The sequence below is a fragment of the Larus michahellis genome, chromosome 7, assembly GCF_964199755.1.
Source record: "Larus michahellis chromosome 7, bLarMic1.1, whole genome shotgun sequence".
Classification (NCBI taxonomy): Eukaryota; Metazoa; Chordata; class Aves; order Charadriiformes; family Laridae; genus Larus; species Larus michahellis.
The window spans coordinates 28,479,839-28,497,658 of NC_133902.1; the positions used below are offsets into that span (position 1 = coordinate 28,479,839).

Here is a 17,820-nt window from a genome sequence, read left to right on the forward strand (position 1 = left end):
TTCCACCCACTTCTTTGAGTACTGCATTCACGCCAAGTAGGCTTCACAAAGATAGATGCTGAACTAGGGGAAAAAGCACACTCTCATCAGAATACTGTCAGGTATTTTAGATTGATAAGAAAGCAGAATTTAAAAGAAGGGGGCAACCATTCATATTTGAAGTGCACGGCTGGTTGCAAGCATAAGTTAAATACGAGTCCCAGCTGTAAATTCAGTCACCCACCAGCATCCAAAATGCAGCCAGACAAACCTCACCTGCAATGTGACATTTTATTTCCTTCATGGAATTGTCATCAGTTTGCTTCATTAAGCCATATAAAATAACAAGCTAGTTGGTACATCTTCTGTTCCCCAACTTTTTAAATGTGCTACCATGGAAATGTATAATTTTTTCCAAAGACTTTTAAAGCTTGTTTTATATAAATATAGCTTGGAAAATAATCACATTCAATAACATATTACATTTAATTCCTCTTGCTATTGACAAAATATTAAAATTGAAAAACACTGGAGTTTCTACTGAATTTTCATTGAGCAAGGACACGATTTTATCACTGTTAGAATATAAGGTCTTTGAAGGATTTGTTCCACAAAGATTTTGTATTTTCCTCTATTTCCTCACAGAATTAAAACACAAAAAAACTCAAATCCAAATAAAAACCCCCCACACCTTACCTTACTGGTATCATCATTTCTCTCAGGCAATTTATAGTTGGTTGTTACTTTTAAAGATAAGAGTCAAAGAAGTTATTTGCTAATCTGAAAAAAACCCTTCTATATTATGTTTCATTATAAAAAGCAGCATATACTGCCTTACTGGGTTTTTTTCAAATTTTAAATTTTAAAGTAGGAATTTTTAAGTAATGCAGGAAGCCAACACTTAACACTAATTAATCAGTAGCCATGTTGCACTGAACTTCTAAATTTTCTTCTAAATTCCTTCCCTCCCTTAAACTTCTGTGACAACCTGTCACTAACCTATAATGTTCCCTTAAACTAAAAATGGAGGGAGATCTCCAATCTACTGCTAATAGGAAACAGTGCAGTGCAAGATTGCTTCAGAGAATTCTCAGAACGCTTCTCTGCAAACAAGTAGGGAAATTCCCCAGGGAACACCGTATGGTGCATTTACACCCCAAAGCATCAGGATATATGAAAGATCTGAAGTAATTCAGAATCTTCATTACATCCTAGTTGATCTAACTTCAAATCACATTTGATACAAGTTTGAAGATACTGTCATGATTACTAGTATTGTAAGATTACTCTTAAAAAGCTAAACACTTGAACTGGTCACCCAAGAGATGATTTAGGGTGCAAGTTAAAAAACCTGTAACATCAGGTACCTGAGCACCCAAGCCAAAAGGAACCACAGTGCGACACTGCATGCACAGTGAATGCCTTACCAAATTCTGTTAAATATACAGTAGTTTATCTCCTGGATTAGTAAAGCAAAAAGGCAGCCATTTCCCTCTAGGTTGTTCTGTGGGCAGAAAACATCAAAGGTACAAGCAGGAAAAGTATTATCTCGATCTGCTTATAAAAGCAGAAGGCGTTACTGTCACTTTTACTGCACTCCTTACTACTTATTTTTAGCACATGCTTCCTCTCTCCTGTTAAATCATAAAACTGCTTTCAAAAGGCAGTGGAAATTTAGGGGCGGGGGAATCAGAAGTTATGAGATTATGATTCAAACATTTTATTACTGTGTATTGCTAATTAATTTCAAATTACCTCTACAGGATACTCTTATTGAAATTCCAATCCAAAGATTCCTTTTAAAATTAGGTTTTCTTCTTTCAAACACTAACAAAAATATAACAAAAATATAGTTTGATCCTCCCCCAGTACCCAATGCAACATTTCCATTTCAGTGTCACATTACACTGCACATTCATTTTTCCACTGGGAACAACTATTTTTCATATTTTATGAATGTAACACTTATTCCTTCTACCACACATCCACTGGGAACTGGGGTTTGAGCTGCAATTACTTCATTTTTTTCAATAGTCTGAATTCTGTTCCTTTAAGAGTTTGCCTTCCCCTTTGTTAAGCTTAGTTGATCTGCCTAATGATGGATTTAAAGCAGGCCATATAAGTCTAGTCATGAATACCTGTTTCTTAATTACTGAAGACATTAGGAGCAGGACAGAAATCTTTACTGTGGGATGGTACAGACATGGAAAGAGGAATCCCTATGTTGCAAAGTACATTCAGGACAGTGGCGCTCCTCGTTTTCACTGAGTAAGAGGAATATGAGAACAAGAACCCCCCGTTTTGGTTGATCTCTGCCCTGCCTGCCCCTCTCCCCTTTTTGGAAACGAAGAGTCTATAGCTCCACATCCAGTTGCAGAAGCATTTACATAGAGATGGTTCTCAATCTGTGAGTTATGTCCAAAAGGAAGCTTCTTCTCACAGCTTATCTCATAAGCTATGCTTCAGAAGCCTATCATTATTACTAATTCTAGAGCTTCTCTGGCTTTTATAACTATTTTTTTCAGATTTTTCAAGAACTAAAGAGGGACCCTGCTGATGTCTGTTGGTTCCCAAGTACAACGGCTGTTTACTTTGCTTTATATTCCACACAGACACCCAACAGCATACTCCCAATGGAAAATTCTGATCACAGTTTTGTGGTAAAGGATGTTTGAAGACAAAAGAAAAGAGCATGTCGAAACATTTCAGATGGACTATATGGGGGGCAACTCCTGATTTATATGTTATATTTCACATACTGACCAAGTCCAGATTAAAAAAAATCTCATCAGATACATCCCTCAAAAAAAACCTCAAAATAGCCCAACTTTTTTCCCCTTAAAAAAGAATAAATGAGTAAAATCCCTGTTATAATACAGCTGGGCTTTCTGGGACAACTCCCCTAACCCTAGGTGAATTTGTTTGGCCAACTCACATCTACAAATATATTCTGGTTGTCAACTGTGATCAACTTTATTTATTACTATGCATCTGTTACCAGATGTATGATTTTATAGCAGTTGGTTCACTCAAAGCACGTACAACTTTTATCTATAAAAATACTCAGCCAGCCAGAAGGCTCCCAAGACATTGTACTTACAGCACCTTCCCATTCAACAAACACCAGTTCTCTCCAGAATAAAACTCCAGTTATTTTAAGCCTAGATCAGGCTTTTCCTATGTTTTGTCCTATTTAGCTTCAAAGCATCAGACTGCATGCCCTTAAAGTAGGGTGGGATCCTGCAAACACATATAGGGAAACGTGAAAGACTTTTTGGTTTAACTAGTTAAAAGAAAGTTTAGAAGATCCCTTAACCTCAAAATAGACAAGCAAAGCCCCTCAATTTTTCTAGAAGACTCCTCAGATGCATACTGAAAACTAAATCTCATGTGATAACTGTAGTGAAATTACCATAATCTTAAAACCTGCTTTGTTCAAGTAGTGTTGTCTACCATTCCAGCATGTCACCATATTGACAATTAGCATTGCTTATATTCTGTTACAAAACAGAGAAGTTTAAAGGAAAAGAGGAAAAAAAAAAATAACCACCACCGTCTGCAGTGTAGCCTTAGGAATACCTTAATCAAGGTCCCTTTTAGCCTTTGGGAGCTGGATCATATTTATTTCTTCTTAGCTAGGACAGATCTTCCCCAGCACAGTGACTTGGAATGGGAAAGACATAAACGAAAGCAAGCAAGTCACCCTGTTGCTGTCAAAGGAGTAGTATTTTACAATCTTCTACTGAACAGTTATTTCATTTTTAAATACACCACTGAAAATCATTCTGCAACCAGGGACAAAGAAGAACGTTTCTAGAGATGCTAAAATACTTCCAGTTCTGCTAAAATACTAACCAATATTGTTACCGCTTTAAAATACTCGTGAGATTAATTTATTTTTTTTTCCACAGAGCTTCGTAGCTCCTGGTATCGCTACAACTTCTGTAGAGAAGAGATGTGGGATTAACTTGAGTGTGTTTAGAAGTTTTAGACACACTGTTTGTTGTGAAGGTTGACCTCAGATTTCCAAGAAAACCTGGGAAAGCTACTGAATGCTGATAGCTTGCCTTTTGGGGTGAAATCCTTGGAAATAACTATCAGAGAGCCTCTAGGGTTAATAATAAACACAGAGTTAGAATTCCATCCATTGTTGCCTTTTTAAGCTACAGAGTTTATACTCACACTGACAGAAGCAGCATTTCAATGTGAAAATCTGTCAAGTTATTAGCAAACACAGCTCACCTCATTCATAAAGTAGTAGCTGTTTCATGTTTTCACACAACAAAAGGAAAGCCACTTCCAACCGTGAAGCCTGGTTTCAGCAGCTGTCAGCAACAGATGATGAATAAGTCCTTACCAGAAGAGAGTAAGAATAATATCTTGCTTCTGTGCAGTTCTTTAGAGAAAGACCTACTAAATTGCTTGCTTAGGGGGAAAGGTCAGAGTTCAAACAAACTTATAACTACTACTGTGCCTTCATTTCCCAAGACACATATCTACACAGACTATAAGGCCAGAGCTCAGGGTCTCCTCATCCCAGGGATCTAAATAAATTAGATGGAAGTTCTTACTAAAAGGCTTACTTGACTAATCTCCCGGCCAGCGTAAGGTCCTTCCCATTCACATGTATTGCACACAATTACAGATGCTCATTAGTAGAAGACGTTTCTCTTTGCCCGTTATTAGGGGCAGAACTGGATACCCATGCTGAGCGTGCCAGAATTCAGAGTCAAAAGGAGTGTGTCACCTCATGTCTACAAACATCAGTCATCCCAAATTTGGGCTACGGGGCTTACTTCCTTAAGCAGTAGAATATGAAATTCCTTGAGCCTATTTGTCAGACAGACCAGAAGGTCTTATTGATAGAAGGCTAGAGTTGCAAGGGAACCCAAGCCCTGCGTTTAATACAGTTCTCAGAATTGTCTTCAAATGGACAATTTTGGATGCTGTCAAGCCTCTGAAGGGGACACCACCACAGAACCCGACATTCAGAACATCAACCCTCCTGCTGTTATAAGCTTCTTTGGTTAAGATGCTTGGCAAGGTTATTGAGCATTTTTAACAAGGAAAACTACTTGTATCTTTAAATTTATCAAAATTAATGATTTGGCTTATTGAAGACTGGGAATTAGCTTGAGGGCAGGGAACACTCTGAGGAAGCTTTTATTGCAAATTAGCCACTATAAATCAGCAAACCGAGTAGGCAAAAAATAGTATTGAGACATTCAGCATCTCTTGAATGACATGCCCCATTCAGCACTTTTTTGTTCTGCATTAAATAAACTTAATTAGGTTTGTCTCATCACCGAAGTCTGTCAGCTTCTTTTTCTAGTCCATCTTGCTTTTCGTATACTTTTTGAGACTTGAAAGTGTTTTCATTAAAAAAGCAAGCCTAAATATTAGGGGAATAAAATGACACATTTTAAGCAAAGGTTGAGACGTATCCTTTGAAACCATAGATCCTTATCTTGACCCAAGAACCACTTACTGCAAGTCTGAGGTGGTACAGGTTAAAAAAAGACTGATTAAATTTTATGTTCGTGTAAGGCATTCTGTGACATTTGGATAATCACACCTGCATATGTAAGGTTGCCGATGGAACAAGTTATGCTATTACTCTTTGTAATCAGATATATTCAGCGATGATTCATTCTGCCTCCTGCTAAAACAAAAGCGTACAGCTCCAGTGGTGGTGCGAGTATCTTATTTACACGGGGGTAACTGCCACTAGCATGTCGCCTCCTAAAAGAGCAGCGCATTCCAAGAGAATGGCCAAGAGAAGAACACTTGGGAGCAGCGCACCAGTCATGTGAGGCAGCCAGCTTTACTTCCAGCTGTTTACTGCCAACAGCTTGGGCTTACTAAAAAAACCAAAAAACGATCCAAACAACAACCACCTGACAACATCAACACATTGACACTAAATCAACTTAGAAGTACATGGCTAGGCGGTTCAAAGAAAGGATTTATTTTACAGTCCCAGATCAGTCACGTATCTTGCTTCAACATTATCTCTCACCATACCAGAACAGGTAGATCCCTAAACTGCTTCTAACGAGTACAGTTAGAAAGTTAATGTACTTTCGGCACAATGAGTCAATAATGTATAGCATCTGGCATTCAAGTCAGAATACTTTGTGAAGATTAGGAGTGAGGAAAAAATTCTCTTTTGAGCTCCTGCTCCCCATTCATACATCTCTCTAATATTTAGCTAATGGGAATTAAACAGGTAACACAAGTTGAATTAGCTTTGCCATGGCTATTAGAAGAAACTAAATTTCGCAGTTGCATGGGGGAAATGCATCCGTGCAGTACAATGGTTTCAGTAGGGTGCATATTTTCTTACCTGCAAACACTGCAGAATACACCATGTTCAGCTCCTGCAGGATTTCCAGAGGGAAAGAGTATTTGTGGGATGTTAGTAAGCAAGTAACCTCACTGCCCGAGCTAATCTATGCACATCCTCTCCTTTCTAATCCGCAGAAACCTAACCTTAGAACTACTCATTACCAGGGAGAAGAGAACAAATCCCCTTAACCCTTTTCTTGCATAAAAAGCCTACTTTAAGTTGTCTCCCACTTAAGTAGTTTCTTATTCTCAGCAACTTTCCCAGTCAATAGGGCGCTCAGCTCTTAGGGTCTGTCTTCAGCTACCATGGCTGCAATTCCAATGAGAATCGGTAATACCATGACATTGATCTTCCGCTGCTGGGTACGGGATTTCTGCTGCACCACAAGAAATATCCGGCTTTCAATTTCAGGAAAAAAAAGAGGTAAAGATGAGAAAAAAGTAATTACCATGAAGCGATACAGACAGAGGAATCCTGCAGGTTAACTAATTTCTTTGTTAGCTACAGAAATCAAAGCTGGTCTGTACTGATTTCCTAATGCATCACAGCCCACGTAGGCTGTAAAGTGGAATCTGTGTCAGAAGCACATTTAATCCTAGGATTCTCTTCAGCTAATAACTGCGCTATATATCAGAAAGGCCAAAAATAATCCAGGCCAGGCTGCCTGCTTCCATTAATCAGCAAGCTAAATTTATATGCTATATCACTATTTTTATGAGAGGTTGCGTGTGTTTATATATACATATCTATATAAAAATATGTAAAAGCTGTCGTATTCTTTTAGTTCTCAACTTTGCAATATTCAGTGAATGAAATGAAACATTTGAAGTTGCTACGTATCAGGTAGATACACTTCCTTCTTGAAAGGCAGAAAGATTATAGAAAAACTTCCCATCTCTAGGACATTCTCAGTTTAAGGCACAGAATCAGTGTGGGAGTAAGGTCATATGAAACAAAGCTTTTTGCATATCAAAGCTGAGGATTAAAATCGTTCCTTTCTTCCAAAACATCTGAAGACAACAAACACTGACCCTGAACAGTTGCAGGAGAAAAAAAAAAATAGTTAAAAAAAATTAAACCTGTTTTTACTGATTACACTTCTACAAAAGGTGAAATAAATCCTGAATTCGGATCTTTGCAGATGAAAATGATTGCCACTGATTTACTCAGCTGTTCAGCATAGCTCCTTTTCAAAGAGCAGTTCTGCTCCTACGCGTTTCAGTTAAATATGTTTTGTACATTGACTTTTAAGAGACGATTGCACAGAAAGACTGCATCTAGCACAAAAGAGCAACTGTTCGAATGTTGGAAGTGTCAAAAATATTAAGTGTTGGAATGTTGGAAGTTCCAAGTGTTGGAATGGAAGGATACAGACTCTTCAGGAAGGACAGGCAGGGGAAACAAGGAGGGGTGTCACCTTCTATATCAATGACCAGCTGGAGTGCATGGAGCTCCTTCTGGCGATGGACGAGGAGCCCACCGAGAGCTTATGGGTCAGGATTAAAGGGAGAGATGAGGTTACAGTGGGGGTCTGCTACAGGCCACCTGATCAGGAAGACCAAGTGGATGAGGCCCTCTATAGACAGATAGGAGCAGCCTCACGTTCACAAGCCCTGGTCCTTATGGGGGACTTCATATTGGAGGGACAACACAGGAGGGCATAAGCAATCCAGGAGATTCCTGGAATGCATTGATGATAACTTCCTTCTCCAAGTGATAGAGCAGCCAACGAGGAGAGGTACCATGCTGGACCTTATTCTCATCAAGGAGGGACTGGTGGGGAACGTGAATGGACCACTTGGTGGATAAGGAATCGGCTGGATGGTTGCACTTAAAGAGTTGTGGTCAATGGCTTGATGTCCAAGTGGAACCAGTGACAAGTAGCGTTCCTCAGGGGTCAGAATGGGGACTGGTGCTGTTTAACATCTTTGTTGGTGACATGAACAGTGGGACTGAGTGCACCCTCAGCAAGTTTGCCAACAACACAAAGCTGTGTGGAGGGGTCAACACAGTGGAGGGAAGGGATGCCGTCCAGACAGACCTGGACAGGCTTGAGAGGTGTGCCCATGCAAACCTCATGGAGCTCAACAAGGCCAAGGTCCTGCAAGTGGGTTGGCGCAAGCCCAAGCACAAGTACAGGCTGGGAGGAGAATGGATTGAGAGCAGCCCTGAGGAGAAGGACTTGGGGATCTTGGCTGATGAGAAGCTCAACATGACCTGGCACTGTGCACTCGCAGCCCAGAAAGCCAACTGCATCCTGGGCTGCATCAAAAGAAGCGTGGCCAGCAGGTCATGGGAGGTGATTCTGCCCCTCTGCTCTGGTGAGAAGGCTCCAGGGACACCTCACAGCAGCCTTCTGGTACCTGAAGGGGGCCTACAGGAAGGATGGGGAGGGACTCTTTATGAGGGAGTGTAGCTATAGGACGAGGGGTAACAGTTTTAAACTGAAGGAGGGGAGATTTAGATTAGATATTAGGAAGAAATTCTGGTGAGGCACTGGAACAGGTTGCCCAGAGAAGCTGTGGGTGCCCCATTCCTGGAGGTGTTCAAGGCCAGGCTGGATGGGGCTTTGAGCAGCCTGGTCTCGTGGGAGGTGTCCCTGCCCATGGCAGGGGGGATGGACCTAGATGATCTTTAAGGTCCCTTCCACCTCTAACCATTCTGTGATTCTATGAATTCCTGCCTTATACTTCATTATACTCCCCAGCATTAGTTCTATTTTTTCCCCTCCTTCTCAAATTAACTTATTATAGCTTCCCTTTTATTCATATTATTGCTTCTCTCTCCTGAAATTATTCAGTGTAATTTAAAAAATTTAAAAAATAAGCTAACAAAAATTGTTTGCAAACACAAAGTCTCTTATCTCTGTTTTCTATTCTCTCTACAGTCTGTTGTGAGTATAACAAGTACAGCAAGTTTTAAACCATCTTGTTGCCAGAATTACTTTCCCCTTCTCTGATAAAGCTAAAAACAATTTCAGAAAGACCAGTCTTTTTTACTTTATTATGAAAATTGCTACATTACAGTCACTGTTTAAAACAGTATTTTGACATATGGTTTCTTTCCATTTAGGTGCCGATACACAAGCCATGATTACTATTTCAAAAATATTAGCATTATCTATAGTAGTTTGACGTAACTTAAGCCGTTAAAACATTCTATAGTCTGTTTCTCCCTCCCCCTTTTTTGAGTCAGCCATGGTAAAGAACAGCACCTACAGTACCCAAATTATCCATGAGTGTTATTGATATAAATAAAGTTAACCATAAACCACAGAAGAACACACACACGAAAATCCTCCAGGGAAATTACTTGTTCTCTACATGATCAAAAATGCAACAAGGTTAGTTTTTTTTCACTCGGACAATAAGTTCACAGGCAAAAGTCCCAAACCTGATTCATTGTCAGCTTGTTCAAGAGCACATTCCCCCTTCTCCTGTCACATGGGCTTCCAGAGAAAGTGCCTGTCCTCAGACCTCAGGGCAGTGCAACTGAACACTACAGATTTTGAGCATTTAATTCAGTGCCAAAATGTGAAGCGTCAGTGCCCTTTATTTACTTCATAAACAGAAAGAATGGTGAGTGCCTTTATATTTATAATTCTAGTAAACAGGGAAGCCCACAACAGTGTGATTATTTCCACAGCAGCACATTAATACTGCATTCAGCAATTCTGTTCAACAAAGACGCCTCAAAACCTTTACAGCCAAACACACTACAGGTTACCCATTATAAATACAAACAATTTTCTATTTTTTAAATAAACAAACATAATAGCTTAATTCAGGAAGACTGAATGGTTCTGTGGTGCAATTAATTCTCTTTAAATGTCTCTGTTGACAAACCAGGAATAATAAAAACAAACCCACTGCTTTAGAAGCCATGCGGTCCAGACTTTCACATGTACTTTATGTAGATGCCATGCCTTTTTGCAGCATTTTTAACTGGAAAGTAGTAAATAATCTTTCTGTTAGAATAGGAAATTATTTCTTCTTGGCAAATACTTGACAAACCAAGTCTCTTGCTTCATCACCACTTTGTAGATAGCTGCTGGATGCAGTTTTCCAATCTTAAAACTGACAGTTCAGAAGAAACTGAGTATTTTCATCCGTAACAACAGACCTGTAATAGAGTATTTTCTAAGTGCTATTTCAGGGAAGAAAGTGGGTATTAGTGAAGTTCCACTGAGTAGATTATCCCGCAGAGCCAGGTCGTAAACGATGGTCTAGGTAAGCTTTTCATGTTGAATCTGGTAGTAACATGCCTGAATTAAAACAAAGTTCAGTTTAGCACACATACCAGTTCTCAGCAAGGTGATAAAGCATCATACAGAAAAAAGGTTGATTTTTTTTTTCCTGTCCAAGAAAACAGGCTAGGCTTTCTACAAGCAGTGATGGTACAGTGACACTCAACACATGAGAGCCTTCTGATATGTGAACTAGCAAAAACAACAACAGGAGATTTTATGTCAAATTTTTACAAATTATGTCCACCTCTTAATGAAGCAAGACAGCGTGATTTGGCACACTGAATAGTCTTTTTTTGCCCTTAGACAGAAGGGCTCAAAAAAGAAAGCATTTTCTTCCAGGATAAGGATGCAGGGATTAAGCATTTCAAAAGCACTCAGACTGAAAAAGCAAAGGTTTCTACCATCTGGATAAATACCCTGACCTGCTGCTTGATAGCTCTTCACTCCTTAATGCTAGTTCAAATATGCATTGGGTCAGCCATGACCAGAAACTTAATATAAATGTCTCTGACAACACTTGCACTCATGGAAAATAAGATTCTGCTTCTACTACATAGGTTCTTTGATAAATTTTAACCAACTCAAACCCTCCCTTTCTGCAGCACTATAAAAACAGCAGCTATGAAAAAACCTCTGCACCCAACTATTTCCAGTTTGCACAGGCAGAAAATACAGTCATGTTCACCTGGCAGCTCAGTTTGAGATTTTTAAGTTTCAGGTTATCAGCCTCCCTCCAAAAAAACCCCACAGAAAAGCTCCACACAACTCTAAGTTTCCTTGCTCATCCTAGATAGAAACTTCAATAAAAGCGTCAAAGTAGTTACAAACTGATGTTCACACAATTGTCCTAATCTGATCATCACTGCTCAAAGCTGATCGATTTCCAAAGAAAGCTTTTAATAACACTGAAAAATTTTCATACCTTCAAGGTAGTGAACATGATTCCTTGCTCCCCATGCTGCAGATAAGGATCCATCAGGTCTTCAATTAAGTGCACCTCAGACCCCAAATTCCTTATCCTGTCACATGGGGGAAAGAGAAAGAAAACAGGTGAGAAAAAGATACCATTATAATGGTTTTGCTTTCTGTACATGGTGTTATGCAAAACCCATGCTTTTCCCTAACCTCATTCCAACGTCACAGCCATTTCACAGGTTACTGTTCAAACATTTTTCAGGCCAAAGCAAACAGGCAAAACAAAGTTTAGTAAGTTACAAAAAGCTAGCAACGAGAAGCAGGAGCGTTTAATGAGGTAAACGCGCTCATACTGCCTATGCTCAGCTTATGAGTGATGCCACTCGTAGTGCCTACCTGGCTCGTAGCACCACATAGAGAAAAACAGGAAATAAGTCATCCATGGACCACAGAAAATCTTCCTGAAGAGTCTCAAGAACATTCTGAGAAATCTCTTCAAAAGTCTGCTGGATCACCTTCAACTTGTCAGCTGGGGTAAATGTGGTACTGTTTGGAGAGCAAGAGCAAACCCGGATAACAATAACAAGTTACATATCTGCTTTTTGCTATGACATTTTGAAGACAATTTGCTCGTTAGTGTGTCCCCCTGCCCAAGAAGATAAGCCAGGTTGTTCACACCACAAGGCACACTACTGCAAGTGCGACTGTCTTCACAGTTTTAAGATGTTTTAACACAGTGGTAAAGGGGGAAAAATTCCTTTCTAAAACCCTTTTAATTTCTACTTATATTCTTACTGCAGAATTCCTTATGTCAGCTAACAGACACAGAAAAGATCCCCATACACAGGTCATTTTGCTGTAACTGTTTAGAAATTCACATGCATATTTGATTAACCATCCTCACACTTTTGATTCTAAATAGTGTCCTATGGACCCATCTCTCAGCCACATCTGTGAGGCTGTATTTCATTCCTCTTTGGGAGAATTTGCTGATGTTTTTAGTAGGAACTCTGAAACTTCTTGGTGACTTCTCTTACGAAGGTGAACAATGAAAATGTGACAGGTAAAGGATTATAATCAAGTAAACAAGATGCAACTATAGCAGGAACAGTAAAACACTAAAAGACAAATTTCAGAGAGTTACCTGATTTGCTGTAAACATTCAACTGCAGAGGCAAAGCAGGCATCTTTTGTATTTGATGATACCTGTGTAATCACAAGAGGATTCATCTGCAGGTTTAACAACCTCACTACGCAGCAGCAGCAGAAAGGCAGTGTATCATGCAACACTGGCATAAAAGACTTTTCTTTCCAGTTTTCCAGTGCAAAGAAGTGTGCTTAGATGCAAAAGTAATCTAGGAAATCGGCCTACATATAATTTGTATGAGTTTCACTTAAAATTCAGAAAAGCCTGTACTGAATTCCTCAGTATGTTATGAGAATCAGTGAGGGGTCTGGATATCTTCCAGGTCAAGTAAAACTAAGAATCATTAAATCTTAATGGTTAACAATCAAGAGGGAACCGTAAGACTGAAATGGCTGAAACCTAGAAAAGTCATAGCGGTCAATAATCAGAGACCCAGGTTTGGAGCAAACAGAAAAGAACAAATATTTAGCTCTTAATACACAACTGAGCCTAAGTCTTTCTGAATGGAGCAGGTGGATCCACAGAAATGAGGAAACTGGACAGATGAAAGAAACAGATAAACATTATGTCTTGGCTAAAAAAATCTGTTTAATTGAAAGAATGACCCAGCAAATAAGGTAAATGGCTGCAGAGAGCATCATACACTGCATAATTCAGAGAAGACACATGCCACATAGTACTTCACAGTGGAGGGGCTCTACCCTATAATCAAAGAAACCAGTTGGAAGTATGAAGGATTCAGACAGCTGTTAAGAATTTTGCCCAGTACTTGAAAATACAGAAGATCTGAAGTAACTCAAGAAACACATTATTGCTGGATTTTCTAACATTTGAAGTCTGAGTGGAGGTTTGCATCATGTAAATCATTTGAATCTTCAACCTCATGATTTGGGAAAAAGGAGACTTGTCTTGCTGGGAACCCATGGCCTTAGGGGTGGGGTTCAGCAGCAGCTTTGGTTACGATTACAACCTTGTAACCCTCAATCTCTATCACGGAATATCAGCTTGTCCATGTGCAGCAACTACTGTGATGAAAGCCACGCTTCCGACTATTACAGACTTTGCACAAGCCACAGTTATAAGCAGGGAAGAGGTGATCGTAAGGCAGGAGTAATTAAATAACTCGAAGAAATTGAAAGTTTCAAAAAAGTGTACTCATTCATAAACAGACATGATTTAAAGTATACTGTAAACATTCAGATTGTTCAAAGTTATGATTATTAAACCACTATTACTGGAGCACAGAGACTGAGTGCTACACTATTACCATCCAAGACCAGTGTTCAGCCACTTTCAGCAAGATAATGATTAAGAATAAAAACTATACAATTATTCTCCTAATCAGAAAGTACACAATGCTATGACCCTCTTAAGCAACCAGCTTGAAAATTTCCTTGGTAGACTTTTATTCTCACACTGTCATAATTGGAGACCAAGCAAACGTCCTTCTGAATTAGAATTCATTACAGAGTAAGACAGCAAGTGACAAAGCTGGACTGACAGCTATTGTAAGAAATCACTAATGTAGCTTTTAATTAGCTGGCAGATTTTAGGGAAACAAGATAGTATAGCATCTCTTAAGCAAAAAGCCTGGTCAAAAATTCTTTGACCGTTTCTTCATGATTTCAGCTTCTTGAAAGAAGCACTGGGCAAAGTATACTAAGTCAAGGCCCAATGAACATACCTTTCTACTCTCTCCAAGGATGGATACAGTTCCTGGCCAAAATTTCCTGGAAGAAACCCAACATAAGTCTATTGAGAGAGCAGAGCCTTAACTTCACTTTCATAAAGTGAAAAATGCTTTATCATGTTCTTCTATGAGATACAGCAGCTTTTTCTACAGGATCAACTACATCTAGCGCAAATAGCTGGAAAACAGCCTAGTTTGAAATGCCTCACTCTGGTTTTTGTACCAATGCCAATCTTTTTTTCCTCCGCCCCCCCCTCCCCCTTTTTGGAAGAGGGAAGTTTTGATTCACTCTCTCAACCATACTAGCGAGCTCAAAGATATGTTTGGATGCATTTTAATCAAAGAAAAGCACTTTAGACAATAGGGGTTTTTTAGCTGCTTTATCTAATTACATGCCATAATCTTTTTCTAAGTTGTGTTTTATTGTTGAAGCATACTCACGCTTGCACTCCAAGAAAACTTAGAAGAGCCATATCAGTTTGTTTGTTTAAACGTAAAACACATTCCCAGTAAATATCTTCCTCACGCTCGTTGTCTAAGGCATACAACATAAATAGAGGAGGATAGAGTCGTGGCAGTAATACAGGGAGCAGCAAGCCAAAACTGGTCACCACATAGCTATAAAAAAAAAAAAAAATAAGAGAGGGGGTGGTTTGAAGAGGAAGACATTTTAAAAACCTGTCTATAAAAATTGAATAAAAAAGAAATCATTGGAACAAAACTTTCATTTAGCATAAGCCTGTTCTATGAGGGAGAATAATAATAAAGTAAGTACAAATCCATCAAACAGCATCTGTGCTAAGAAATATTTAGGAGTAATTTTCCTTTACAATCCACATACAAGTGGGTTTGGGGCAGGGGTTGTGGTACAGGCTTTTTGTAGTTTATGTGTTTTAAACAGAAGGTTAACATTCTTCCTTGTATAATGTAAAAGCTGAATGCTGTACTATATTATAGTTCAAGTTTTACTTGTATCTTCATGCTAATCATTTAGCCCCCATTCTGAGCCACTCTGCTGACAGCTGAGCTTTATCTTCAAAGCACAAGCTAGAAAAAAGGCTAAAACCCATGAAGTTACCTGACCTATCTCCACACACTGCCGGCTTCACAAAGTCGGCAGTTGCTTGGCATCAAGCTATAATCCTAATAGGGAAAGCTGAACTCAAGGTGCCTCCTAATACCATCTGCGCAGGCCACCAGAGCCTGTCTCAGAAGGATCTCTCTACTGGTCCCTCTTCCTTGTTTTGACCACACCTGAGGCTGCTGCGGACAGGACAATGATGGACTCAGGGGTGAGCTCCATGTGACTGTCTATTTGCAGTACACGTGCACCAGACCTGCATTACTGCCGTGCTCATATGCCAAACAGTTTTCTGAAGCCCAGGCCCAAGCCTGAACTTGTTTACCCACAACAGACAAAAGCAAGTCTGGGTTAAAGTAACGAATCATTGCATGGAACAGGGATGAAATGCTTATTGCAACCATCATGTGGAAGTTTGCTTATCAGAATCTGTCATCAGAACCAAAGGAAAAAAATTAATCTGCTTATATCCATCAGTTAAACACCTGCTTATCTTTCATACCCCACCCAAGAAAAAACTCAACAGAAATAAAATGAAGCCTTCCTTAGTTCAGTTTTTTTTCCTTCATGTACCCGGGCTCAGGAGATTCTGATCTGGAGTCAGATTTCCCACTGCAAAATGATCGCCTTCCCTTTGTCTCTGTTGCCAGAAATGGAATTGTGCTGCCCTCTTCCGGAAGATCAGGAAACAAGAACCTAAATGGCAATACACATAAATAACATATGATTTCATTTCATGCAGTTTCTACAAGTCACAGCATTAGAAGGCAAGATTAGAGAGAAAAGAAAAGTCAGCTGAAATAATACACGGTGGACTAAGACAGCATAGCTGACAGATGTACAATACGATCTACCTGAAAGGAAGCTTATGAAGGCCAATTCCTCCAAAGCCAAAGATACCCTTCCTACCTTGACATCACTTCCCTCCAGACAAGGCTTCTAATGGTTAACAATTTGGAGTACTCCTGCTTTCAGATTGGCAGGACTCAATTAAAGCTGTAATTGCTCTCAAGAATCTATGCAAATACTTCATAAGAACATTGCTCATCCGTGTTGGTAAGAACTTCAATGGAATACACTGGGAGTCCCTGTCCTTGCTATTATTCTACACCCTTTGAACACCGCCTTTGCACAGCATGGATACCCAGAGACTCTAAATTGGAAATTCACATCGAAGGCGAGCTTCTTACAGCCATATTTTAAAGTACAATGTAAGATGTGTGGTGAAGATTTTAATTTTTCTATTTTGACAGAATATTCAAGGACTCCTTAAAAAGGTTAAGGAAATAAAAGCAATTCCCAAAACAGAGTAAAGATACTAGTGCACTTGGACTGCATAAATACTAGACAGTTTCAGTAGATGAGACATCTTTAATTAACCCAGCAGTAGTTTGACTTGAAAAGTAAAGTCTCCTTACCTAACCAACTGGAAGATGCGTTTGAGGTAGGACTTTATCTCTCTTACAGCCTCCTGCAGTAATCGTCGATTAGCTCCTACTCCAACATAAGTCATTCTGTAGACGGCTACTAGTGTTTCCACCAGCTTGCCCAATGGATGGAGAGGAGTATCACAAGCCTGAGGTGAAAGTTATTAATTGGCCAGTCAGATAGGTCAATGTCAGACATACACAAAAAAATGGAATTCAAGAGAGATGGGTCAGAGATCCAACAACAGGCTTTGAAAAAAAATATTACAAATAAATCAAAGAGTGAGCTATATTAACAAATTGCCATTTGGATTATAAAATCTATGTATTAGCTGCATACAGCTCAGAGGAGTCAAATAGTACAAGAACTTGCACTACTACTAAGACAAGTCATCTGTCCAGTACTATTAAAATCAACAAGCAATAATTGGTAAGTATTTCAAGATGCTTTGCTGTGATCCAGTGTATACGAACTAAAGCAGTAACTAAGCAGAAACTGACTGTAAGGCAGTATCCATTAGGTATATAGTGATTCTGGTCTTACCTGTGGATTTTAATTCAATAGATTAGTAAATTATGAGCAAATATGAACGATTACAACATGGATTATAAGAACGCAAATACGGAAGGAATTAAGGAAAGCTATTACAAAGTGACATTGATATCATACCTTACCAACAAGCTATGTGAGCATTTGAGAGTGACAATACCTTTATCAAATATTTTTTTATATTTTCATATTTTTCCAGGGTGAAGGCACCAATGTGTTGTGGAATGAACTCCAAACTTTCCAGTGTCTGAGTATGCGAGCGGCTCAATAATTCTGGACTGTAGTTATAAAAAGGACAAAGACATTGTACAGATTATTTATTAAGACATACAGTAGGAAAAAAACTTGATGCTAACAACTAAACTAACTCTAGATATCAGTATGTTGCCAAACGGGTTTATAGTGCAGAGTATTACGAGTTCTGATTTTGTTT

The 17,820-nt window shown here is 39.2% G+C and overlaps 1 protein-coding gene across 4 annotated transcripts in view; it reads right to left on the bottom strand.

Annotated features, from left to right (window-relative positions):
- Positions 1-9,312: 9,312 nt before the first annotated feature.
- ALS2 (alsin Rho guanine nucleotide exchange factor ALS2) overlaps positions 9,313-17,820 on the bottom strand; it is a 46,584-nt gene continuing 38,076 nt past the window's right edge. For all 4 annotated transcript variants that reach the window (XM_074593841.1, XM_074593842.1, XM_074593844.1 and 1 more), the window contains 9 exons: positions 17,548-17,665; positions 16,829-16,986; positions 15,984-16,106; positions 14,771-14,947; positions 14,324-14,369; positions 12,637-12,698; positions 11,889-12,038; positions 11,500-11,596; positions 9,313-10,592 (listed from right to left, as the gene is read on the bottom strand). In XM_074593841.1, the coding sequence (XP_074449942.1) occupies positions 10,554-10,592; positions 11,500-11,596; positions 11,889-12,038; positions 12,637-12,698; positions 14,324-14,369; positions 14,771-14,947; positions 15,984-16,106; positions 16,829-16,986; positions 17,548-17,665 (970 nt within the window). In that variant the 3' untranslated portion in view covers positions 9,313-10,553. The remainder of the gene's footprint in view (positions 10,593-11,499; positions 11,597-11,888; positions 12,039-12,636; positions 12,699-14,323; positions 14,370-14,770; positions 14,948-15,983; positions 16,107-16,828; positions 16,987-17,547; positions 17,666-17,820) is intronic.